The sequence below is a fragment of the Talpa europaea genome (genome assembly GCF_964194135.1).
Source record: "Talpa europaea genome assembly, chromosome: 16".
Taxonomy (NCBI): Eukaryota; Metazoa; Chordata; class Mammalia; order Eulipotyphla; family Talpidae; genus Talpa; species Talpa europaea.
This window is the reverse complement of record NC_140084.1, coordinates 7,798,091-7,824,765: the sequence shown is the minus strand read 5'-3', so window position 1 is coordinate 7,824,765 and position 26,675 is coordinate 7,798,091. Positions and strand designations below refer to the sequence as shown.

At 40.4% G+C, this 26,675-nt stretch overlaps 1 protein-coding gene across 2 annotated transcripts; it reads right to left on the bottom strand.

The window, feature by feature from the left end:
* Positions 1-25,668, bottom strand: UTP4 (UTP4 small subunit processome component; the record flags this gene model as incomplete). 2 transcript variants are annotated; one of them, XM_084257628.1, is made up of 16 exons in its annotated part: positions 1-117; positions 942-1,052; positions 2,611-2,796; positions 4,074-4,169; positions 5,156-5,262; positions 6,624-6,780; positions 7,174-7,296; positions 7,935-7,999; positions 9,341-9,437; positions 10,979-11,070; positions 11,178-11,349; positions 17,966-18,177; positions 21,446-21,535; positions 22,951-23,035; positions 23,881-24,072; positions 25,510-25,668. In XM_084257628.1, the coding sequence occupies 16 exons, from the start codon at positions 25,666-25,668 to the stop codon at positions 1-3; spliced, it is 2,061 nt and encodes a 686-aa protein (XP_084113754.1). The 2 variants fall into 2 exon arrangements, with proteins under 2 accessions (XP_084113754.1, XP_084113753.1); XM_084257627.1 differs by lacking the exon at positions 25,510-25,668 and having other exon boundaries at positions 23,881-23,997.
* Positions 25,669-26,675: the final 1,007 nt, after the last annotated feature.

Sequence of the window (26,675 nt, the reverse complement as noted above, 5' to 3'; positions counted from 1 at the left end):
TTAGGTCCCAAATTTCTTCTTTTTGATGGGAGGTGGGAGCTGAGCGATGATGTCATCCAGGGACCGTTCTACTGCCACCAGAGTTCTTTCATCCAAAAGATCCATGAAGAGTAGAGGCTGTAGAGAGATGATAATGATTCTACCAGGAGTTAGGCTCCAGGACTAGCCCTCAACAGACTGACTAGAGTTAAAATGTGAGCCCAGTTCAAGGCTAGAGGGATCTAAATCTGACAATCTTCCCTGCCCTAGGACTCAAAATGGGAGGAAAGATTGGGAATTTTTAACTGAGTTCATGCATAAAAAATTTCAGCAGGCGAGCGTCTTTATTTCTCTGTATCGACAATCTATGATTCTCTAATTTCTCAGGAATCAATGTTAACAGAGGGCTATGGAACCTAAATTCTTGACAAATGGAAAGTTACGAGTGCATCAAGAAATAAATCAGCCTTGCATATCTATACACTCCCCTCCTAAAAAGACATTTTTATAGACTTCTCATCAGATGCTGTAGGACCCTTAAGGAAGTCCAATCTAAGAAGCATAAATATGGAACTTCTGTGTTGGCACAAATAGCCACAGTATCATCAGTGCTATGGATATTTGATTCACATACAGTAAAAGTCCTAGCCCAGAAGGAAAGTCATAAATTTAATAACTGCCATTTGCTTGAAATTTGTCAAATGAAACATTCTCCAATTAGAAATCAAATTTAAAGACCAGCTTTAACACAAGACCCCACGTCAGGGCCAACATCATTGCTCACTACGTATACATTTCATTTTGGTTGAGTATGATGTACCTGTCTCTAATATACTGAGGCAAAACAATAATTACAGACGTAAGAAACACACAGCCTAAGTTCTCTGCATATAAAACAAAGGTGCTCTTAATTTCCTATTGTGACAAAGAACTAACAGCTTAGCACATTACACAAGATGTACCTTATATATCTTAGAAATTTTAAAGGCATGGGCTGTGCGTCTCCTGATGACATCTGATTCATTTGTGGGAGGAACTGGATTGTAGAGTAAGGTTTTGTCATTTGGAAGAGGCTAAAAAGACAAGACATATTGTTTAAATTGTTATTTTGCTATGGCAGCTACAGACCAAAAAACTATGGTGATTTTTTCTTCCATCCAATGTTTTATATATTTACTATGTTCCCAATTCTCCTTATTTCAGGAAGATAACCAAAGCCACTTTCCAACTTGACTGCAGAGGGTGGGAGTTTGAGGCGAAAGAGAGTATGGTACTCCAGGCTAGCAAGATCAAAAGGCCCAGCTGAGGCTTCTGGCCAGTCTTGTCAGTAACACTTGTCAGAAAGAAACAAACTGGCATGTGCAAGAGCTCAGCCTATGCAGGCTCTGCTTTCTAGATTCTCCCCATGCACACTGCAGACAGGGTCAAGTGACTGAAGTTCTCCCCAGGCAAAACCGCAACAGAAGCCACCCCCTCTGATGTCACTGACACCTTGAGAGACGGCCTCCGGCCAAGCAAGTGATATTTCATATCTGACTTCCTTGGGAAATAGCTCTGCCCAGCATGAGGAAGTGATGGACTTATCACCAACACTTGGGAAAAAATATGGGCTGATCTGGGCTGAGTTACAAAGAGGCAAGCAAGTGGGAGGGGCCCTTCCTGTATCACTCATCTCACAGAAGATACGTGCCAGCCAGCTCTGCTTCCCACGCCCAGAGAACACAGGGCCCATGACAGTAGTTCCAGTGACATATCACCATGCACAGCTCCTTCAGGACCATCTGCTGCTTTCCCATGTCCCTTCCACCCCCACTTCCACAGATACACCAAAACACTGGGTGTTGATTGTAAATCTAAGCCTAAAGTACATTACAGGCAGGGCCACAGCTCACAGCGCTCCTAGAAAAGAAAGTGCTCATCCAAAAATGACATGCAAATGTGGGATGAATTAAAGCAACACCTGGTAGAGGTTGGAATCTAGAACTGAAAAAGAAAATGCTCACATCCTACCTAAATCACAGCTATGAAGAATGGAATTTTCCTAGCTGGTCTGTTTTTAAGAAAGTAAGACCAAACCTTCAAGTGTGTAAAATGTTGTAGTACATTCAGCCAAGGAGCACAGTGGATGAAACTTCAACCCGCATCTCCTTTAATGAAACCGAGTTATTCAGTCAACCCAAGGTGCAAGGTGGAAATGACCTACCCAAAGCAATGGCATGTTCCAGTGAGGGTCACCTTCTGACTACTGACCTAATTGCATTTCCTACTTAAGTTTATGTACTCACAGGCAAAGCAGAGAAACAGTCAAATTGGCAAAAACCAGTACAGAAAAGGCCTGCTCAGTGTCTGTGAAATTGTCTGCAGCCTCTGCAGTGCGGGTTCGATTCCTGGTCAGCCGGGCAGATTCCCACATGGCGCAGCAGACCTCTCCTGTCACGCCCGCTGCTCCACTCAGCAGTGCTTCTTGTCTGTCTGCCTTTTCTGCTCCTCACTCTGTCTCTAGTGAATCCTCTCACCCTCCCGTGCCTCTGGCCTGTACCCCAGCTATTGTATTAAAAAAAAAAAAAAAAAGAATTTGAAGCTACCTAAGTAAAGATCCAGGGAGAGCACAGGGGCAGGTAAAGAACTCACCAATGACTTATCGATGATGCAGAACATGTAGGCATCGTGGAGAAGGATGTGCATTGGTCTCTTGGGATGAAAACTGATGTGTGTGATGGGAGTATCCCTTTGGAGCCAAAGGTAATGAAAACCCTGCTTCTGGATGGTCCTGCTCCACTCTGTATACTGTTTGTCTGGGATGCTGTACTCAAATACCTGAGGATGGGTATGATACAAAAGATGGGTATGATACAAAAGTACACTGTTACAGAAAGAGCAAAGGGTAATCCTCATTCCTAACCAGAAAATATCTATATACACCTTGACTCCATCATAGAGAGCATTAGACTTTCCCACTACTCTTTTAAATTGAAAAAAAAAAAAAAAAAATTAAGGTATATTACAGAACAAAAAATTCAAACAGTATAGATAGGGTTACAGTGAAAAATCACCTGCAATCTTGGCATATCTCTTCTTTAAAACAAAAGCAGGATGCTATTTCTTGTTTACATCTACTCTGGGATATTTTACATATATAATGTACTCTGTTCTATATGTTGTTCTTCCTTCTAGCATTATATTGCAGGCTGACCCATAACAATATAAAGACCACTCATGCCTCCTCTTAAGAACACATAATAATCCACTCACTTTACAGATACACCATGATCTGCTTCTTTAGTGTGCTTAGTGGACATAATGTGTGACACAGAGAAGCACATGGTCTCGCTTATCCGTAACGCTTTGGTCAAGGACACAAATCCATGAAGCTGATAGAAGAGATTTCATTTTGGGGTTAGAACGTGTGTGCACATGCATGTATACATATGTGGGTGTAGAAAGTGCTAGTAAAAGTAGCAAGCCTCAATTGCCTTCAGTCTACTTAAATGGTCTTCCCAGATCACATTTAATACTTCCAGCACCTCAGTAAGGAAGGTACTATGCCTATTTTATAAAGGACAAGTAGTGACAACACAGTGAGTTCTATAGCACAGGCATTTTAAATATCTTCTTATTAAATAATCTTCTCTTTACCACATAATATGGAAAAACAGCAGACTTGTCTCTAATCTGGGCTGATATTAGCTACTTGATTTCACTATGAACTGATTTCTTCACCCGGAAAAGTGAAAGCAAATTACATGATCTTTTAGTCACTTTTGAACTCTTAAAATCATGATCCATCCCATGTCCAGTTGAACCCATGTCATCTCTACTCTAATACAATCAGTAAAATGGATGCTTCAAAATTCCTTATCCTCCTTGCACCTCTTTACTCTAGAAAAGTCAGGGCTTCGCCATTCCACTGCACCCCATTAAGTCTACAGTGAGCCAGTGAGCCCAGGCTCTACCCAGAAGCTTTATTTCACAAACAGGAGAAAACCACCTTTATACCATCCAATTTCAAAGAAAAGCAACCCCCAATTTGTCATGATTTTAGCTTCTATGTCCTATTCAGCAGGAAGGAATGAGAAAGCACTGGAATCTCTTACCTGCTGATCAGAATGAGCAATGACAAGGTTGTTGGTTTTGGGGGCAATGGCCAGAGCAGTCACAGGGAAATTGTAAGCAGGCACTGTGCAGTGGAGCTGGGAACAAACAACAGACAGATGAGACATCTCCATGGTAGCCTCCCTCAGGAAAGACTGGATGGTTAGGAGCTGTTGTTTTTAAATAGTATTCCTTACAACTCAAAGGTTTTTAACTTAGTTTCTATACACATCAGGTATTTCCCCAGAAAATTAACTCAGATTTAAATTAAAAAAAAAGAAAAAGAAAAAGAAAAAGCCAAAAACCTTGTTTAACTTATATATATATGAATTGCTCATAAACACACCAGTGAATAGAGAATATATAGTTCTACACTAGGTTTATAAGAAATTGATACCCAGGAATAGACATTCATGTATTGCAAGGCATGTGCACCATTACACAGGAACTCTTTAAAGACTTCCAAGGCAAGGCTCCAATAGCAGTAGAGCTCTGGCCACAATCTAACAAAGATTAAGCTAGGTAATTAATGGGTGAACTTATTAAATATTGCAGGTTGGTATTTAGTGCTTTAAGTTTTATGTAGTTAACATATGATTTTCATAAGGATGAGAACTTGCAAGGGACCATTAGCAATTCAATGAGTGAATGACAGTATCATCACTGAACAGTGAAAAATGCTTTCCTGCTATTCCTTTTTCAAATTTCCAATTCTGTTTAATTTAAAAATACCTTGAGATCACAAGGTGTTCTATTAAAGGAAATTGTTATCTGCAACTATTCATCTAGAAAAATCAAAATTTTTCCTCTCCAAGTACATAAATAACCTACATATATATTCCTCTCCCACAAATTCTTAATTCCAAATTCTTGTGCATGAGTGGTTTTATTGTTCTCAATGACTGATTCTAAGTTACAGGTCATAGCTTTGGGGGACCAAACAAGTAAAACATGTAAAATTCTTGGCAAATAAAAAAGCAGTTCAGTAGATTTCCACATCATACCAAGTTTTCTTGAATCTTATAAATGGGGGGGGGGGGGAGTTAACTTCCTCCCACTTGCTGCTACCAAACTCTATACTCACCTTTAGATGTTTGAGGTTGTACACATGGACCCCAGCACTGGTGCCTGACGCGGCTAGCCAATTTCCATCTGGACTGACTGCCAAAAGACACATGGACTCCACTGTCCCTGTGAGGACAGAGTAACAGTTAAGTCTGAATTCAGTATCCATCCACAGTCAGCTCCTCCTTGAAGGTAACTGCGAAAGTCATTAAAACTGGCAGAGTTTTACTGACAGGATAATTTCTTGATCATTCTGAAAATATGTTCTGGATGTCAATCTGTCTACTATTTTCATTTAATTAGCCATCCTTCAGTAAAAAGGAACCAGAGAGATAAACCTGAAGGTATCAGCTACTCAGCCTAAGTTAGACATTGCCTCCAATGGGAACAGAGAACCAGGGAGCATCTACTACTAAAATCTGTATTTTAATTTTTTCAAACTCCTTTCTATCAAATAGTTTTAATTGAAGTTGAGGGGGAAAAAATCAATAGAACTAAGGTAGATTTAAGGACCTCCCTGGTGGCCCAGAGGTTAAGACTCAGTGCTATCACCACTATGGCCTGAGTTTGATCCCTGGCCAGGGAGCTAACCCACATACAGTGCAACAGATCTTGCCTGCTGCTCCCCTTAGCAATGTATTTTGGTAAATATGCCTCTTCTGCTCCCCTCTCTGTCTGTGGTGAATCCTTTCACATGCCCCCTTTTTTGGCTTACACCCCAGTTCTTCTATACAAAAATAAGCAAACCTTTTTTTAAAAAAAAGTAAAGCAGATTTAGTGGGTGCCTACTGTATATTTAGCACAAAGGGAGAACAGGAACATGAGCCACCCTTGTCATCAAAGGACTTTAAACCAATTTGTCAATATGAAGATTCATGAGGATAAAAATCAGACAGTGATGCTATATGCTAAAGTATGTGCTGCATATACAGTCCAAATGATAAAAAGCCTTTATTATAAGACATAAGTCAGACACCAAAGGATTGGGTGAGGTAGGTAGAGGAGGCTGGAGAAGAGTGTGAGCTAAAAGACCAAGACTGAAATACACAGATTTGAAGGCTTTGAAGAAACCAGTTTGACAAAAAACTAACATGTACACAAAATACCTGCTTGGAAACACACATTGGAGATACACAAAAATTTTAGTGGTAGTTATTTCTGGGCATCAGAATCACAGACGATTTTAACTTTCTTCTTGTTCTGCTAACAAAACTCTAAGAAGGATGATGAAACTTCTCTGGTCCCAAATAAGGAATCAAAAACCCAGTGAGAAAAGAGTAGGTGTGAGGAACATTTCAGATCTCATCAAGTGTTTTTATTTGCCAGGTATCTCCTCCTACTTTAAATTGCAAACATGTGAGTGTGTACTTGCAGGATGGAGAAGAGCATTAGGAAACTTCCAACAATAAATGAGCTTTAAAAAGAAAAAAAAAGAAGATACATCACAGACTGATAACTCTCTCCCATGGCCAGTACCAAATTCCCACCTGCCTGAGGCTGGAAAGTATGCAGGTGCTTGAAGTTCCCTTCCAACAGTCGGATAACATGCAGAGACCCTAGATTTGAGGCCACGAAGAGTTTTGTTGAATCTTCAGAAAACAAAATTTGAAGGGCAGAGCAAAGGAAGGCTGGCATCTTGGAAACCTTGGGGTGAATCAGTAGTAAGAACCAGTGAGAGAGAGAAATGACACAGCCCATCAAGAATAATTACCACCAGGCTTAAATTACATTAATGCGTCCAGTCTCTAAGGAAGACAACTTATAAAGGCCTGGAACACTGACATGCCTATTATAACCTATCACCCCCTCCTCCCTCTCAGCTCTTCAAAAGCCTAAACTTTACTGCCACTTTCTGGCATTTGTCTACTCCTTTAAAAACAATCAAATCAAAAACTGAAAAGTAAAAGGTGGTTTTGTAATAGCTGTCTCCAAATAGATTTTCACTGAGCAAGGATGATCAACTACATTTCCACTTCACACAAAAACCACATACATATGAACTTTCCAAATTTTACTTGACACTGCAGTAACACTTACTCTTTGGAGACTTATGTTGTCATGTTCATAATTCAGGCGATAGAGAAAGAACCGAGAAGCTGTAGAATAGGCTATCCAACTTCCACACGGGGAGATACAGCTGCAAATAATGTTCTCGGGACCCTGACAATGGTAAGAATCAGGATGCATGTTCAAGAAAACTTCATAGGATGAGGTTCACCATGACATGAATCTTCAAGCTACTGCCACGCTGGACACATCCACAAATACCTACAATGTAATCCTCATGCTCACATGCTGTGGGTACCTGGGAGTCCCTCAGACAGAGAGCACTCAGACATATGGCTTTGATGTCAAAAACCAAGAACATAGGTCTATTAACACTGTGAACTGACCTTTGAGTACCTCACGGATAGCTTCTTCCTTAGCCTGAGTTTTAGAAACCTGAACAGGGAGGCACGTGATGCAGAAAAGCTTTGGGGTTCAGGTGACTTGGAACACTGATTTTCTGTTCTGTGTATACTACTGCATATACTACATATTCTTATGTACCATTTCAGTTTTTTAAAATACATGTTATCTTCATAATATCAAAAGTAAAAAAGCCAATTTCCTGCATTCATTCACCCAATACATTTTGCATGTTCGACCTATAATCACAGGAAACCTAGTTCTGGTGACATAATACTTCATTCAAATAATTTTAGACTTTACAATTTATGAAGTCAACTAAGTAAAACACAAAATTCAGAGAAATGTATTGTGGATTTCAGAGCCTGAATGCAGTTAAGCTTCTTTACCTTTGTCTTCAGGTGTAGTAAATGATCTGCATCTTTAGAGAGTGGGAGGGTGTCCCCATTCTTTCCTGGAATAAGAAAGTTCCCTGAAGTTCTCATCAAAGAAAGGCTATTTGTACATACTTTATTTACATACTTTATTCAAGAAGTTATTCCTGGTCCTCCCTGGTGGCACAAGGGGTTAAGACGCAACCTATGAAGCTATCCACAGCCACTGCAGCACAAGTTTGATCCCCCACGAGGGAGCTACCCACATGGCACAGCAAACCTCTTGGGTCTCGCCCACTGCTCCCCTCAGCAGTGTATTTCCGTCAGTCTGCCTGTTCTGCTCCCCACTCTGTCTCTGGTGCATCCTCTCACCCCCCACACTTCTGGCCTGTACCCCAGTTCTTGTATGCATAAATAAATCTTTAGAAAGGAAAAAAAGAAAGAAGTTATTCCTGGATAGAATAAAATCTCTACCAGTGGGAAATCAGAGAAATATCTTGCTTATTAGTGAGTCCACAGTTTTCTGGGGTATAGGAAGAGAAAACAGCAAGCACTTTCTTAGCTTCTACTTGGATACCCTGTGGTACATCACTAACTCTCTGGGACTTTACCCCAATTGGTCATGCAGGTAGGTGGAAGCAGAGATTTGTATGGCCTTGATTTCAACTTCATTTGCTTGTTTTGGAACCCAAAGCAAAAACTTTTAATCCACTATAAAACAACAGGCCCCATTTAACAGGCTGTATAAAAGACAACTAGGTTGTCACCCCTATCAGATCCATGTGATCTCCTTTACATACAGCACTGTCACTAACATTAAATCTTGTCATCCCCCCCCCCCCAATAGTTTGTTTTCATCCCTGTCAAGCTGGGGCAAACTATGATCTCACAATCCATACCTCCTCTACATCCTGCAGTGTACAGAATCACAAACTTTTTTTTTTTAAAGATTTATTTATTTATGAATACAGAAACTGGGGTACAGGCCAGAGGTGTGCAGGGTGAGAGGATTCACCAGAGACAGAGTGGGGAACAGAACAGGCTGACTGAATGAAATACACTGCTGAGGGGAGCAGCAGGCAAGTCAGGAGAGGTCTGCTGCGTCATATGGGTTCCTCCCTGGCTGGCCAGAGATCAAATTCATGCTGCAGTGGCTGTGGATAGCTTCAAAGGTTGCGTCCTAACCCCTTGCACCACCAGGGAGGCCCCAGAATCACAAACTTTTAACAGATGAACTAGCATCCTGCCAGTGATCCTAATACTCTGTTAGGATGTACCTAGTAGGTAGGAAAACCCTAAGTTCCAGCAGACACAGAAAAATCTACTCTCATTTCCCCAAAAGTAGAATTTCAACTGCAATTCTTATTTCGAGTCTCTCCTTACAGTTATCTTATTGGGAAAAAAACCTTCTCCCATCTTACCTGTTGCAACTGTAGACCCCAGTCGCCAAAGTTCTAAGTGATGAGCAAACTGGAAGAGGAGAAGCTGTTTCCTTTTTGAACAGGAAATGAGACGTCGCTGTATCCCAGAATTGAAAAGCGATAAATAAGTCAGAATATCTATAGCCTCAGGACTAGATACAGAAGCAACATCATAGCACCTTTTTTTTTTAACTGTGGAAATCCATTTACTTGATAAATGCTTCCTAAGTATTACCATTCACCAGTCCATGTCCTAAATTTAAGGGAACAGTGGAAAATAAAAACACAAGCAATGCGGGCCTCCCCGGTGGCGCAGCGGTTGAGCGCTGGGTTGCGAAGCTACCTGCGGCCTCTGCAGCGCCGGTTCGATCCCCGGCTGCTCCCCGGCCACCGGAGGAGGGTCCCACATGGCGCGCAGACCTCTCCTGTCGCCCGCTGCTCCCCTCAGCAATGTACTTCGGTCCTTCTGCCTGCTCTGCTCCCTGCTCTGGCTCTGGTGAATTCTCTCACCCTCCCGCGCTTCTGACTGTACCCAGTGCATGTATAAACCAAACAAACAAACAAATAATAAATAAATAAGACATGCCTCTAGAAAATTAAAAAAAAAAAAAAAAAAACACAAGCAATGCTCTTAAGAAACTTATAGTCTAAATGGATGACATAAAATTGAGTAGGCAATTACGTGAAGCATGCCAAGAATTTTGACATGGCTAAGCACAGTACATAGTGAAAAAAAGTGGAAAGCCTTTTGAAGGTAATGACAGGAGCCCAGATGAGGTTTACTGGAAAAGATAGTCTGGCAATTAAGGTGGGGTAGGTCGTTCCTAGCAGAGCAATGGCATGTGGAATAGCTCAAAGGTTAAAAACAACAACAACAACGCTTTAGAGGAATAAAAAAGGCCTGTCACCCCAGCTAGATTAGGTGGGGGTGGAGGTGCTGTACATATGTGACAGGAGAGGTCAGAGAAAAAGCTTAATGACCAGGGCCAGACAAGACAGGTTCCATAAGCCATGCTAAGGAATCAGGTCCCTACACAGAAGGCAACAGGGACCAAACAAAAGCTTTAAAGCCTGATGTAATGAACAAAGTTACTTTTGGAAGAGATCAGTGGAGACTAGGCAAGAATGTCACAAATAAAAGGAAACTAACAGGACACTGTCAAGGAATGTAGATGAGAAAAGACACTGATCCAAACTAGGATAATGGGAGTGAAGACAAAGTGAAATGACTAGATTCAAGAGATAATGAGGAGATAGTGAAGCTGACTGCTTGAATGGGATATAGAAGCAGGTATGGGGAGAGCAATTTGCAGTTGAGAAAGACATCCATTTACCTAGAAAGGAACACTGCTCCCACCCATAACACTATATACCCTGGTCTTAATTATAAACAGAATCCCCATAAACCACAACTACTTGGAAAGGGAATAATTTTCTCAGAAACTGAAGTAGTAGTGCTGTCTAAATCTCTTGGCCCCTATAAAAGTCTTTGCAAGAGGCTGGTCTCAGAAACAGTGGGAAAAATGAAGAATGTGCCTACAGAGAGCCCTATACACATTTTCCCAGTGAGCTGTACTCACTCTTATGGGATAGAGATGGGGATCTGAGGGGACGTTGGGGGTTGGGAGTGATACTTACATGAGGAAAAGTGATTTTTCGGAGAGCAGCATCGTAATTTTTTACCTCCACTTTCTCCATGAGGGGACGAATGACTAAGTGGGTGTCGGTGCCTGGGGCAGGAGGCAGAGGGGAGAAGGTATGAGAATTAGAATTCTTACAGGAAGATCATCAGAACTGGGCATAGTAAAGAGCAGCCTGGGTGCAGAGCAGAACCCACCTCCAGATATGAGTGCTGTTGGGCTATGGGCCACGGTCCGCACGTCGTGAGTGTGATGCTGGAAGGGCTTTGTCCGCACCCACTGCCTCTCACTGCTGTTAGAAGTCACAGAGACCAGCTGAAAATGGAATACTGTCCCCTCGGCTGTGCCCACCACGAAACTGTCTTCTTGCTGAGAAATTAAATCATTAGGAGGTACATTTGAGCAAAACAGGGCCCAGTTAGAAAAATATTCTCCGAGGCTTTCTCTCTAGGCGTTTAGGAGAAAACCAATATCCAGAATTAGAAGGTAGGTTATAGGTATCTTTTTCCTCCAAGCAGCTAACAATTCCATTAGAGAAGCAAGCTCAGAGGTAGGGAACAAAGTGCCCCCTACTGACAAAATTAACAATTGCCCCAGACAGTTACAGTGCTTTCATATAGACAAACTGGAACTTACTAGGATAGCAACAAAAAAGATAAAACCACCCAGGTAAAAATTTAACAAGAAATGTGCTAGATCTAAATAAGAAAAAAAATCTAAATCCTTCTAACGGACATAAAAGATGATGTAAACAGAGAAATTCATACTATATTCTTGAATTATTTAAAATTACTTAAAATTATCATTAAGAAAATATGTAATTCTAACATAATCCAAAAAAAAGAATGATAGCAGTAGGGAACTAGCGAAGGTGTTTACGAAATTTATATAGAAAAAGAAAAAACAGAAACCAAACAAACAAGATAATCCAAGCAAGAACAGTAATGATAGATTCCCAAAAGAATTGGAGGCAAGGACTCAAGCAGATATGTACACACCCAAGTTCACAGCAGCATTATACACAGGCACCAAAAGACAGAAAGACAGTCCAAATGGTCAGCAACAAATGGATAAACAAAATGTGGTATATATACACAATGGGGTATTATATAGTCTTAAAAAAAGTGAAATTCTATTCTGATAATGCTGTAACGTGGATGAATCTTGAAAGCATTATGGTAAATAAAGTAAACCAGACACAAAAGGACAGATATTAGATTGTCACATGAGGTACCTAGAACAGGTATATTCCTAGGACAGAAAGTAGAATGGAGGTTACCAAGGGCTGGGCGAAGGAAAGAACAGGCAGTTATTGTTTCATAGAAACAGAATTTGGGGTGACAAAAAAGTTCTGAATAACTCATCATGGCTACACAACATCATGAGTATCTGTCCTTAATGTCACAGAATTGTGTGCTTCAAAATGGAGAATTTTGTTATGTATATTTCCCACGAAACTTTTTTTAAGTATTAAGTATTTTTAAGTAGAGGGGAAGCAGTGGAAGAATTACAAAATTGGTACCCAAAAGACCGAAATTTGGAAAATTTTGAACTTATTCACCGCCTTCGTTTTGAGATGAAGAGCGGGCAGGCTGAGGAGGGAAAGTGTCTGAAGAAAATCATACAGAGACCAAGGTTCCCAGGTTCCCACTTTAAGGCTCTTACCAGTATGTTGAGCACTGTGCTGTTAGATTTACAAGGTCTCAGAGTATCTACAATTATTTTCTTAAATTCCTTTGTACTTGGGAAGCCTGGACTAACAGCCAAGTGACCGAGCAATTAGATACGAGATCAGCCAGTCAAGAGAAAGAAGCTCAAGCATGTTTAAGTATTGTCAACAATGACACGCTTGTTGTGCCAGGAGATCTGTCCAAGATTAAGTGTCACTCTAAAAGGCTCTGAAAGGAGGACAAAGCATTGGGGACCTTCTCTAGTGAGCTCTTTGATGTCTTGGAGCTATTTTACAACTCTAAATATTGTAAAAAACTTAGAGCAACCTAAAACCTCTTCTGCCAGAAATACAAAAGAATTTTGCATGAAAGAATGCAAGTGGTGATTACTCTGTGGACACTGATAGTCTTGCAACAATGTGTAAATTCACCCCAGTATTCTGATGATCTTATATAAAGTCTGTGTTTTTTTTGTTTTTTGTTTTTTTTTTTTTATCCTGTTACTCATGGTGTTATCTACGTGAAGGAATTTAGCAGAATGTATTCAACTTGATACTTGTGTTCAGTTAGGTATTCGGATGTCAGTATCTGGTCTTCATATTCACTCCTCAGAGATTCAGATACTTCCTCTGAAGACTGGCTGATAACTCGCCAAACCGTAGGTGGGCCAACAAACTCATTTTCGGAACTTCTTTCTTCTGACCTTTGGACTTTGCTCCTCTCCTCTCGGGCTTTTCCTGCCTGGGCTCCCATCAGCTTAGGCCTGCTTTCTTAATTTCTCTCTTCTCTCAGCAGGTACACGTCCACGGACCTCCCATGGCCTGGTTGAGCACCCGGGCCGCCGAGCACTAAAGTCTGTGTTCTTGAACCACTTAGAACATCTTACCGATTCCCTCATTAGCTAATGAATTATAGAAAATCTCTGACATGCTTCCACTTGGTATCTGTGCATGTCAGATTTTGTTTTTTCCCCTGATCATCATTTAATAGCCCATTACACAGATAAGGAAAGTGGAACTTCCAGAGGTTTAGAGACGTGACGTGACAAAGACACACGGTCATCTGCCTCCAAAGCCTTTACTCTGGGCACACCACACGACCCAACTTTGTGCCAGCTCTCTGTGAGGTTACTGACAGGCACACAATGGTGGAGAAGGAAGGAAAGCAGGGTTTCCATCCCTCGACATAAGGCAGCCCTATCCAGCATTGCCCTCATCTCCTCTAAGGATATTATTTGAAAAATATTAGCTCAAGGCAAAAGTAGAGATATTGAGATGCTTAAGAACGCATACATTCTCCCTCAGTTCCAGCTAATTAGCTCCTTTCATTTATAAGTCCCACCAGTAGTGCAGGATTTGGAAGGAAAGATTCTCAAGCTCTACATCTTTCCCTGAGGTGGAATCATAAAAGAATGGAAACAAGAAGTATGTGTGGGGGTAGTGGGAGAAGGTTCTCTTAGGTGCAGCAGGAAGGAAACAAGGAAAAAGTCAACCTGGAAATGGGGGTAGGGGAGCTAATTTATTCAGAGGGGTAGCACCACAGAGAAAAAGGTCTCAGGATAGGCCTCTAACTGAAAGCAAACGTTCCCTCTATCTCCCTGCAGGAATCTGTACTCGCCTCTTGGATGAGCATTAAAGACATCAAAGAAGACCAAAGGACCAAGTATTTGCCACCATTCACTCTTTATGTCAGTGAACATCCATCAAAAAGAAATCAGCTGTCCTGGCAAGAGATGATCTAGAGGAAAGCCTCAAAATCAGGATTAATTTCAAAAGCAAAGTGAAAATGGAGATGCTGACACCACACATATTCTGTGCCAGGCTCTGACCTTAGCACTTTATGAGCATTACCCATTTACTCTTTCCCCAAACCCTTTTAGCCCCACTGCTAAAATCACCACTACTGGCCTCCTGTTTTCACAGAGGAAGGAAATGAGGTATACAGAGAAAGAAGTAACTTATGGAAGGCAGATATGTAGCTATTAAGTGGTACAGCTGAGATTCAAACCCAAGTTTATCTGACTCCAGTCTGTAATAAACATTCTGAAAACCAGAATTTTTATACATGCATTTGTCAAGTTTTAAAAAAACAAGTACCATAACTCACTTATTCGCAAGCACGTATTTCCCCACATTTTAACAACTCTGAAAGCAAGATACCTTACAGTATCTGTCAAGCCGTGCATGAGTGACATCATCAGATAAAGAGTGAACATCAAAACTTGCAGAATGGTTGTCAAAAGGCTAATAGAGTAACTTGGGGCTACAGAGGAAGTAACTTGTCAACACCATGAGTGGTTGGGAAGCACAAATGGGGAACATGGGCCCTGAATGGAAAAGTGACTCCGTAAGACTCTGAATGTGAAGAAGTTTTAGGAATGCCCCATCACTTCCTTCTATTTACACCTTCCTTTTTATATATGCACAAAGTGATATAAAAAAATTTATGCTCAAGTTTGAAGAAGCTCTCTGATAATTAAAACATAGACAAATTTTTTTTTAAAAAAAGCATTATCAGTTTGTAATAGTTTGTATTATATGCTTATAAGTACAAAGTTTACATTTTCAAAAAGCACCATCCTAGTTTAATTGGCAGTATTTCTTTCCCATTATAACAATATGGTAGCATGTTTTATAATAAATAGCTTTACCAAAGAGTCTATGCAACACCCTAAGACAGGCACAAGGTTTAAAAAAGAGCAAACAGCATAAAACGGTAAACAATATAAACTAAGCCTGCTTCCTGCAGATTCCCCTTCCAGAAATTATCATTAGCATTTTCTTTTCAGAGATATTCTATGTATACTGCAAACTGCATGTACACAAAGTATCTAGTATATAAAAATCTAATACATAACATCTAATCTACAAATCTGCCCTTCCTTTTCCTAATAATTATTATAGTATAAAATAGTTCTTTTTTAGAAGGGAATGGAGGCATCACACTCCCAGACTTCAAACTATACTACAAAGCCATAATCATCAAAAGTGCATGGTATTGGAACAAGAACAGACATACAGACCAATGGAATCGAATAGAAAATCCAGAAATAAACCCACAGATTTATGGTCAACTAATCTTTGACAAAGGAGCAAAGACTATGCATTGGAGCAAAGAAAGTTTGTTCAATAAATGGTGCTGGGAAAACTGGGTCGTTACATGCAAAAGAATGAAGCTTGACCACTACCTCACACCATACACAAAAATCAACTCAAAATGGATTAAAGAACTAGACATAAGACCTGAAACCATAAAATATATAGAAGGAAATATAGGCGAAACACTACGTGATTTGCACATCAAAGACATCTTTACAGACACATCACCCAAAGCAGAGATAGTGAAGGCAAAGATAAACAGCTGGGACTACATCAAATTAAAGAGCTTCTGCACAGCAAAAGAGACAATAACAAAAACAAAGAGAAATCCCACCGACTGGGAGAACATTTTTGCACCCAACACTAATGATAAAGGACTGATCACAAAAATCTGCAAAGAGCTGATGAGACTCAACAACAACAAAGAAAATAATCCAGTCAAAAAATGGGCAGAAGAGCTAAAAAGAAACTTCTCTGAAGAGGAAATGCAAATGGCCATCAGGCATATGAAAAAATGTTCAACATCACTTGTCATCAGGGAAATGCAAATCAAAACTACCATGAGATACCATCTTACACCAGTGAGAATGGCACATATTAAAAAAACTAGCAACAACAAATGTTGGCGAGGGTGTGGAATAAAAGGAACTCTTCTGCACTGTTGGTGGGAGTGCAAACTGGTCCAACCACTGTGGAGAGCTGTGTGGAGATTTCTGGACCTACTAAACATAGAGCTTCCATAGGATCCAGCAATTCCACTCCTAGGTATTTACCCAAAGGACACAGAAACATCAATTCCAAAGAACACCTGCACCCCTATGTTTATAGCAGCACTGTTTACAATAGCTAAGCTTTGGAAACAACCCAAATGCCCAAAAATAGATGACTGGATCAAGAAGATGTGGTACATATATACCATGGAATATTACTCAGCATTCAAAAAAGATAAACACATGCAATTTGCAGCAACATGGATGGCGCTGGAAGGGATCATGCTCAGCGAAATAAGCCAGAAAGAAAAAGAAAAATACCGGATGGTCTCACTCATAGCAGGAATCTAGAGAACTTAAATAAGGGACCAGGAAAATGAATAACTATAAGAAAGTGAAAACCAAAATCAACAAAAAACTATGAACCAGAGACACTTTTAGGGGAGCGGGGGCGGGAGGGGAGGGATTGGGGTCAGAATGGGGGGGGCTGCAATTGTATGGGGAATATAAAAATAAAATTTATTATTTTAAATAAATAAATAAATAAATAAATTAAAAAAAAATAGTTCTTTTTTTCCCCTTAGCAATATAAACTGGAATATGTTCCATAGCAAGAAATAGACATCTTCCTTGCTCTTTGAAATGCTGTATAATATTTGAGTAATCACGCTTGAGTTAAGTAATCACACTACCACTAGTAAACTCACTAGACTTAAATAATAGTTGTTTTAAGTCTAACAATTAAAATTATTTTGGACCAAAACTTTTAAAAGGAGAATTTCACCCACCCATTTCAACTTATATTTTTATTATAGTTTGTGGATGACATATAAATGTTTTATAAGAATTTCACACACATCTCAGAAAATCTTTGAAATGTCATATGAACAAGGCAAGAAAAGTGAGCATGAGGGAACGCTCAACTAGAATCTAAATGCCCGCATTTAAATAGCAAGTAATTCTCAAACTTAAGATGGTAAAGTTGAAGAATCTAGTCAATAAACCCCAAAGTCACCTTCTATGCCCCACTGCTAAAATCACCAAAGGTGCTAAAATCACCAAAGGTGAATCCACACCATGAAAAGGGAAAAGGCACATTTGTTCAACAAAAATCTGCCTATGTCTCATTCAAAGAGGATAAAATCAACATTTTTAAAATCACTATAAAATTATCTCCTCATTTCCCAAGACAGGAAGCAGGAAAAGTTGTATAGAGATGAAATTGCTTTTCAGATTTCTCTAGGGTATTTGTGCCCTATCTACCATCAGGCTGCATGCACTGGAGTGGGGAGGGGCTGAAGAAAAGCTCTTTGCTCACTAATCTTTTGGAGAATGTTTTCTAATTGTCAGGGTATAAGAGGGTTCAGAGAAATTATCCGATATCTGTATTTTCCTAACCTCATCTTCCTCTACCACAACATTTCAGATTAGTGAAGTGTCTGTGGTCGTCACTGACACCGTTCCCACCCAGCACATGAGAGGTGCTCAGAACAGAGACCACACTCACATCCGACACAGCGATGGACTGCACATCAGCATTGGCGATGAGATGGCTCTTCACCAGCGTCCCGGTGGCTGAGTCCCAGAACTGCACCTTCCCAGCAGAGTCCACACTGATGATGGTGCCATCAGACAAGAAGGCCACGCCCCATACGATGCACTTCCTCTTAGACACACCCATGTACTGCCTATCCACGATCATCTTATGAATAGCACTCCCTGAAAAATAAGAAAAGCCAACATTTGGATGGTACCTATTTCTTCTTTTGTCTTTAATAACCGCCTGGGGTAGGCATAAGTTAGCTGCCTGAGAAGACCACAAGAAAGCCAACAAATAGTAGTTATGGTGAACTCAGTCTCAGAACTGAATGCTAAAAATGGTAACCTAAAGATGAAAGAACAAAGGAGGGACAGAGGTAACACAGATGGGGGTGGGGGAGTAAAATGGACGAGAGACATTTGTGACATCACTTGAAACTGGCCAATTGCATGCACACGCACACTATGCTCTTTTCCAAAAGCCCATGGAAACAGAGAAAAGAACTGTAACACAATTTTAGGAATCTGAAAGCGGACATGAAGTGCAAACTGCCTTAGCAGAGCCCTCCAAGTTAGCAGTGAGGAGACTGAAGAAGCCACCTGATTTATACCACAGAATCCTAAAGACTCAGCAACTGCTGACCCCAGGTACTCTGGAAACAGAGGTGAAAGGAAATTAAAAGGAGGGATTGGTTTAAACTAAGTTTAAGAAGCTATTAGATTCTTCAGACACTCACCCCCAAAACTAAGAAACCGGACAACTCCCCATAGCCATCTCAAGGAAGACCAGAGACCTCTGAAGAGGGATGTCAGGCACAACTGAGGATAGGATTATTACATGGAAAATGGATTACTAACTGACTGTTGAGAACACCACTTTTCTTCTTCTTAGAAAGCTGATGTACTGGCTTATTATCACCAGAAATGAGAGAAAAGATCTGAAGAGTCTGTCATCAGCGGTCCCCCTAATAGTGTAGCCAGATCACTCTTCAAGAAACCCATGTTCAAAAAGCTCCACTCAAGTGGCGAGGAAAACAATCACCAGACTTGTTATGAAAGCCTAGAATATGAAAGGCAGAGGACAAACAGACTGGCAGAAATAAAATGACAAGGAGGGGTGGGGACAGAAGCAGGGTGAAGAACACTTGACAAGCATTATCATGAACAGTTTAAGGAGAGAAGAGTTAGTATGGAATGAAATAAAAAGAGGATTCTATCAAAAGAACATTCAGGAAGTAAAAAATAGCTCTGGAAACAGCATAAATGAAAAGCCCATAAAAGAAGTGAAAGAGAAATATGACAAATTCTCCCAGAAAACAGAGTAAAAGAAGTCAAAAACACAAAAAATAAAAGAGGTAAAAGAGAAGACAGAAGAAAGAGCATCCAAATAAAATTCAGAAAGAGAAAGGAAACCCAACTATAAAATAATTGCAAGAATTTCTCCAGAAGTGAGAACCATGTTCCATGTTTTTTTTTTTTTTTTTTAAAATTCATTCATGCATGTAAGAACCACGGTACAGGCCAGATATGCGGGAGGATGAGAGGATTCATCAGAGACAGTGGGGAACAGAACAGGCAGACTGACTGAAATACACCGCTGAAGAGAACAGCGGGTGAAGAGGAGAGGTCTGCTGTGCCATGTGGGTATCTCTGCTGCCGGAGAGTGTTGCCCACAGTGCAGAGGTTGTGGACAGCTTCACAGCCCTGCGCTCAACCACCTGCGCCACCAGGGAGGCCCAGAAACTTGGTTTTGGATTAAAGGAACCTACCATGTGACTAATATAATTGCTGTTAACAAAGTCACAGACCAAGAGACATAATTATTAAATTTCAGAACAATACGGAGAAAGGGAAGATCCCAAAAGCTCTCAGCAAAACAAACACACACCCTCAGATCCAATTAATGGATCTACTATCAGAATGGCATTGGATTTCATAAAAAGACTAGAAGCTGGAAGAGCGTACCGCCATATCTTCAACATTCTAAGGGAAAATAATTTCCAACCCAGAATTCTTTCTCATGACCTTGTCCTCAGGATCACTAAACTAGAATAAGCCAGAAAGGGAATAGCATGAAAAGGAGGAGACTACCTAAGAGAAAAGTAAAGGGACTCCCTGGAATGACTGAAAGTCAGAGTGCGCAATCTCACAGTCATGCAGCTGACCCAGAAAACAGCTACCCTAGACCAAGAAGGTCAGAAGGACCTGGGAAAGAATCATTCAAGAAGTCAGAAGTGCTAGAAAGAAAACTAACTATATCTTCCAATAATTTATATTACTGGAAGAATCTGGGGATGAATTAGTGAGACAAATACACACACACACACACAGAGAAAATACTAACAAAAAGTATATAGAAAAGCAAAGGTAACTTACTTGCTAGTACTAATTACATAGTCAAAATATGAAAGCTTTGGCTACTAAACTGAACAAAGTTACAAAATAACCAGTGTGGAAGGATCAGGAGAAAGTGACTCTGAGAAACAACTAAGTTGCAGGTGGCTGCCTTTGAGGAGTAGGTCTAGGAGACACTCCTACCCTTTTAAGCTTAAGGAATTCTTTGACAGATAAATAACATGCATGCATAAATGATATGTATGTATAATTAGCAATAAAAAAAACCTAGTTAAGCATTTATGAGAAAAATATATTTTTTTTTTTATAAAGGCATGTTTTATTTATTTGTTTGTTTTGTTTATACATGCACTGGGTACAGTCAGAAGTGCAGGAGGGTGAGAGAATTCACCAGAGCCAGAGCGGGGAGCAGAACAGGCAGAAGGACCGAAGTACACTGCTGAGGGGAGCAGTGGGCGGCAGGAGAGGTCTGCACGCCATGTGGGACCCTCCTCCAGTGGCCGGGGAGCAGCCGGGGATCGAACCGGCGCCACAGAGGCTGCGGGCAGCTTCGCAACCCAGCGCTCATCCGCTGCGCCACTGCGGAGGCCCAAGAAAAATATTTTTAACCTGGTTTTTCCTCCTGTCTTAGATGGGCGTGCAGGCATGCCCACCTAACAAGATGAAGTTAATCTCATCACTGCAGGATTCCATTAGCAAATTCTCAAGGCCAAGAACAGAAAGTATGTGGTTGTCTACTTTTCTGATTTCATCTCACCAATTATGCTGTTCCTTAAAGACAGGTACCCACTTTTACCAAAGAACTGGTGTAAGCGGGTAATCTACTCATTAGTAGTAAATGTCTTGCTGGTTGAAAGTAAATTTTTTTGTGAATTCTTATAGAATTCTTATTATACATCCCACTGAAGACGCAAGATTCCCCTGAAAATGGCAGTAGTAACCCAAGAGAGGAATGTTATGCATGGTGGACAACTCAGAGAGTTAATGAGAAGTTAGGACCTGGTTACTGAAAGCATGACAAGAGTTCAAGGTTTAAGAAAATCCAGAAATGTGGACAAACGAACTGAGAAAATGAACTGAGAAAAACAGTCACCTGATTTGACATCAAACACACTAATGTAGTCTATGGAGCCAGCTGCAATGTGGGTTCCAGAGGGATGCCAGCTGAGACTCAGGATGCGACCTTGGGAGTTATACAACAAAAAAGAAAGTGACATGCACATAAATAAACAGCAAAGGGTTCTCCTTCCACAATGAGCTACAGAGCTATTGTCCCACAGCTCTCATCTACTGCACACTATCACAGAACACTTTTATCACAGATGAGGAGCAACTCTGGCCTGGGGTCCACAGCAAAGTATGTGACATTTACTCTAATAATGTGTAAGTGGTTGATGGGAGTGTAAACAAGCAAACCTTTTGCTGGGAGTAACCTACAAATTACAATCATCAATATTTGGTCCAGCAAATGTACTGGGAATCAATAAAAGAGAAATAGTTGCACAAGTGCCCCAAAATAGGCAGATAAGAATGTTCATTACAGCATGGATTGTACCAGTAAAAAAAAAAAAATCATTGATAGGAATGTAGGTAATTATTATAGAATACCATAAAATGGAATACCATTCAGATTGGCATGAGAGATTATGCCAGATTGGCAGAAGAGATCTGTGATAGTGATATACCGAGTGAAAAAACCACCTGAAAAATAAGTGTAAGCATTCCTGTGCCTATTTGTTTATATAACTACAGAAAGATTAGTTTCCAAAATGTTTTCTACAGTGTAGAATAAGATACATATTTTTTCTTTCATACTTGACAAAACACATGAAATATTTTAACAAGCAATGTCTTTCTAATTAAAAAAATAACTCCTGAAAGATAGTTAAAACAAAATAAGAATCAGATGAGCAAAGGACAAATACTACCAATGGACACAGAAAATACATGGGCCAGTTAGTATTCTCTAGAAAAGGAGTCAGCAAACTAAAGACTTAATCAGGCCCATCTCCTATTTTTGTATGGAAAGTTTTAGTGGAGTACAGCCATGTCCGTTTGCTTTTCACATCAACACAGTTGGCAAAATGTGTGGCCTGTAAAATCTAAAATGTTTACTACCTGATGTCTTTACAGGAACAGCTTGCTAACCTTTGCTAGAGTTCAGTTTTCGATCAATTCAGGTGAAACATGGGCAGTTAATTTATAAAATTCCCCCACTTGATTTGAATGCACTAACAGGATTAAGAATCACAGCTCCTCAAGGAAAAAACTCGTTTTGAGACTTGATGCACCTGCTCACTTCGCAAATATAAACAAGAATAAACTGACTTACACAGAAAGACTAGGTTTCCGATTTTGGACTTCTAGTTTTTCGTGTTATATAAACATAATTTATATTATTAATCAGTCAATCACAACTATGCTACCCAGAGAGGAAAACCTGAGGTAGGGATGACTTCTTATATATACCCTATACTCAGATAAAGTTTGCATGTACATAAAATATTATCTGGACCCATGGGAAAATATCCCATCCCCAGGGACACAGAAACATAACTTGTTAAGGTTACTCACTGCCCCACAAAAAATGAACCTTACTTTTCTGCCGATCAAAATTTCTTTCAAATTGGATTTTGTCTGGGGTTATATGAAAAAGTTTCACAGATCCATCTTCACAGCCAACCTGTTAGAGAACAACAGATAGAAAATAAAGAACAGCATTTTGTAGAATGAAACAAATCCAAGAAACCAACAGTAACATTTTTGGCAGCCTTCATATTCTAGCCAGAAACCAGGCTGATAAGTGGCCCAATTTCTGCAGAGGACATGGAATAGAAGTAGGATACCCCAGCACCTCTCTGCTGGAGACCCATGGCCTACATACAGACTGATTAACTATATAACCTAAATGGAAAATGTCAAGATATTGTCCAATTAGTGCAAATCAAGAGAATCATAGAGTTATCACAGGAAATTAAATCTCTGAAAGAACCCTTTTAAATGGTAATAGTAGGGAAAAAAGTAGTTTTTCAGTCTGTTCAAATACTTTTTGAGAAACACTGTGGTGAAGCACAATTCTACATTTAACTTGCAAAGGAGCTCTCAGAAATTTTAATATACAACAGTGTATTGTGAATCTACAGGATTTACTATGCCATAGTCAGAAACAAAATTTATCCTAAAACACAAAGCTCAATAAAATTTATCCTAAAACATAAAGCTCAAAGAGTGTCTACATCTCTCAGTTCCAAAGAATACAGGTTGGGAAATGCTGAATCAAACTAACCCTGTTATTTCATACATGAATAAACAAGATGCAAAGAAGCAACAGAAATGATGCAAAAGGACAAAGGATTTTGAATCACCATTATCAACTCCAATCTTGTATTGGGTTTCCTAAAATCTAGCTCAGATTGGGAGATGCTGCATGCCATTTATGTAACTTTACCTTCTCAGGAACAAGGAGAAGAAAGTTTAGGTGGGCAGAAGGGAAATTCTGATGTGGATTACCAATAGTTGCTTACTGACCAAAAGCTGAGAGCCACTGGGACTAGCAGCCATGCTCCATATGGGTCCTCCAAAAGCATCCACAGCATACTTGACGTTTAATGCCTGCAAATCATACTCCATAATCTCTCCATTGAGTCCAGCACTAAAAAGGCGCTGTCCTTTTCCCCAACAAAGAGCTTCTGTAGCCCGTGACTCATGACCTGGGAAAAACTACAGAAACATCATAATGTCATATCTTTTCAATCCACCATGAATTCATCAGCAACCAGCAATGAGTGGTCATGGTAAACATGTTGAAAACTAAAATGCCAGTGTAGAAATACTTCCCTAGAAATTCTCTAGAAATTAACTAAAACGCCATTAGAAGATCATGTTACATTTTCATTTTTCAGGTTGACTTTCTTCTACAAGAATTATTGTGCAAAACCTTTTCAGTAGACTAAAACTAATAAACAATTTTATTTGATATAGCCAATTAAATCAATACAACTATCTTGGTTGAGTATCGTTTCAGAGACATTTGTGTATATCTCAAAAGTTATTAATTCATACAGTTGAAGTACATATTGCTTATTGTTTGTCAACTTTACCTGTAAGGAGCTGTTTAGAAATAAATATTAAATAATGACATTCACTCTAGCTTTTCATTCAAGTCTTGGATTTCTAAGTGCTTTCTTAGCACAGAAAAGGTTTTCACATCAATCAAGGCATTTTATTCTTATATCTGCTTGACACAAAAGGTACTGAGTTAGGCATAATTTCTCATCTTTGAACTTTTAAAGGCCAAAGTAATTGTGGGTAAAGTAGTTTGCTCACAGTGCCAAAGTCAAAGATGTGAAAAGAGAGAATAGAGGTCTCCTTACTCCTAGTCCCCACTCTTTTCATTCTAAGAGAATGAGAACTTTTCTGCTCTGAGGGATAGGAATATGAAGCTTAAACAGTAGTGACGGGAATATAAAGAAATCAGAAGACTAGACTGAATTGCTAAAAATGAAAACATGAGGGGCCTCCCTGGCGGTGCAGGGGTTAAAGTCTCAGCACTATGAAGCTACTGCCAGCTACTGCAGTAGTGTTATAGGGCAGCCCCAATACAAAACGGGGTGCCTGACTGTGGGTCCTCACCCACGTGCTTAAAAGGACTTATCAATACTCCACTGCAGGCACACCAAAAAGGCACTCTCTGAGCTGGCCGGAAGCTGCTAGCTGGCGGAGAGTCAAAATGAGGGACCCCTCCAAAGCCCACGTGTCTGGCTTTATACTAATCTGGCTGCTTAACCCCACCCTCAGGTCCCAGCCACCTTCCCTTTGGTGGTGATGGGATTTGGAGTTCCCAGTGTCTTTGGCTTTGGCCTGGGGTGGGGGTGGAGTCCACAAAGCCTGTATGGAATTAGCTTTAGGACATCCTTTTCCCCCTAACAAGATCATCCTAACCAACAGCACACAGATCAGAACTCTGAGCTTCTCTCATGGGTCAGACAAGAGTTCTAATATTTGCAATGGAAGTGAGGTAGTTCTAGACAACTCCAGACAGGATAGGCAGAATCACTTCCTTTTGATCTTTCATATAATAAAACACGTAAGTTCTGTAGATTTGAACTTAAGAGCATTAACATCAGAAATGCCAAATCAGGTTCCCAAATGACTTACTTTCTCCTGAAAGTAGTTTGCTGACAAATTATAGATTTCTACAGTGCCATCTGTTCGTGAGACAGCCAGTCTGTTTGATTGATTATTGTAAGCCACACAGCGGATCCCCGATGGAACATAATTAAAGAAACGCACTCGATGGACATTAAATTCACCCATTCCTAGAAAGAAGAAAAAAGTAACTGTTAAACATTAACTGCAGTACATGCACTCTTTCTTATCACTGTTTTGGATGGCAGCCTCTGTCTCACTGACGTTCATTTCTAAATAATAATAACTGCTATCGTACCCTACACCAGACTCTACCAAGCAATCTCCAGAAGTTCAGGAAGCTTTGGTGAAGAAAATTGTTTAAAAAACACAACACAGCATTACCCAAACTCCTCACAATATTAATGGCCTAAAGTGGCCCAGGAGAGAAGTGGCCTAAACTGTGAGCTTGCATGGGAATACAAGGAGACACTAGGGGACGACCAGCAGCTGTATTTGAGGCAGAAACTAAAGTCATCCTTTCTATTTTGTGGGTGTGTGAAGAGGAGGCTAAACACCACGACTCTCTAGAGGCAAGAAATGTTGACAATGTGTTATAGAGCAGCCCCGAGAGAACTAGTGCGCTTATGGTGACCAACGCAAGGAATGTTACTTTGGGCTGGTCAACCGCGGGTGTAACTTGGAAACCACGCTGGGCGCCAAACTGTTATAGAGCAGCCCCAATACAAAACAGGGTGCCTGACTGTGGTTCCTCACACGCGTGCTTAAAAGGACTTATCAATGCTCTACTGCAGGCGCACGCGAAAGGTTAATAAAAGGTTTATTGGCAAGGGAAGGGGAAATGAGGAAATGTACAGCTCAGGGAGAAAAGTGGGAGACAAGGTTTTAAATGCGTCCTACCCGATCTGCGGATCTGGAATCCCATGGCACTCTGAGAGCTGGCCCCGAGCCAGGAGTGAAGCCAGGAGTGAAGACCCCAAGGCCCACGTGTTTGGTTTTTATACCCAACCTGGCTGCTTAACTCCACCCTCAGGTCCCAGCCACCCTCCCTTTGATGGTGATGGGATTTTCTTTCCCAATGTCTTGATGGCTTTAGTCTGGACTGGGAGTGGAGTCCACAAAGCCTGTATGGGATTAGCTCAGGACATCCTTTCCCCCTAACAAACCTACATCAG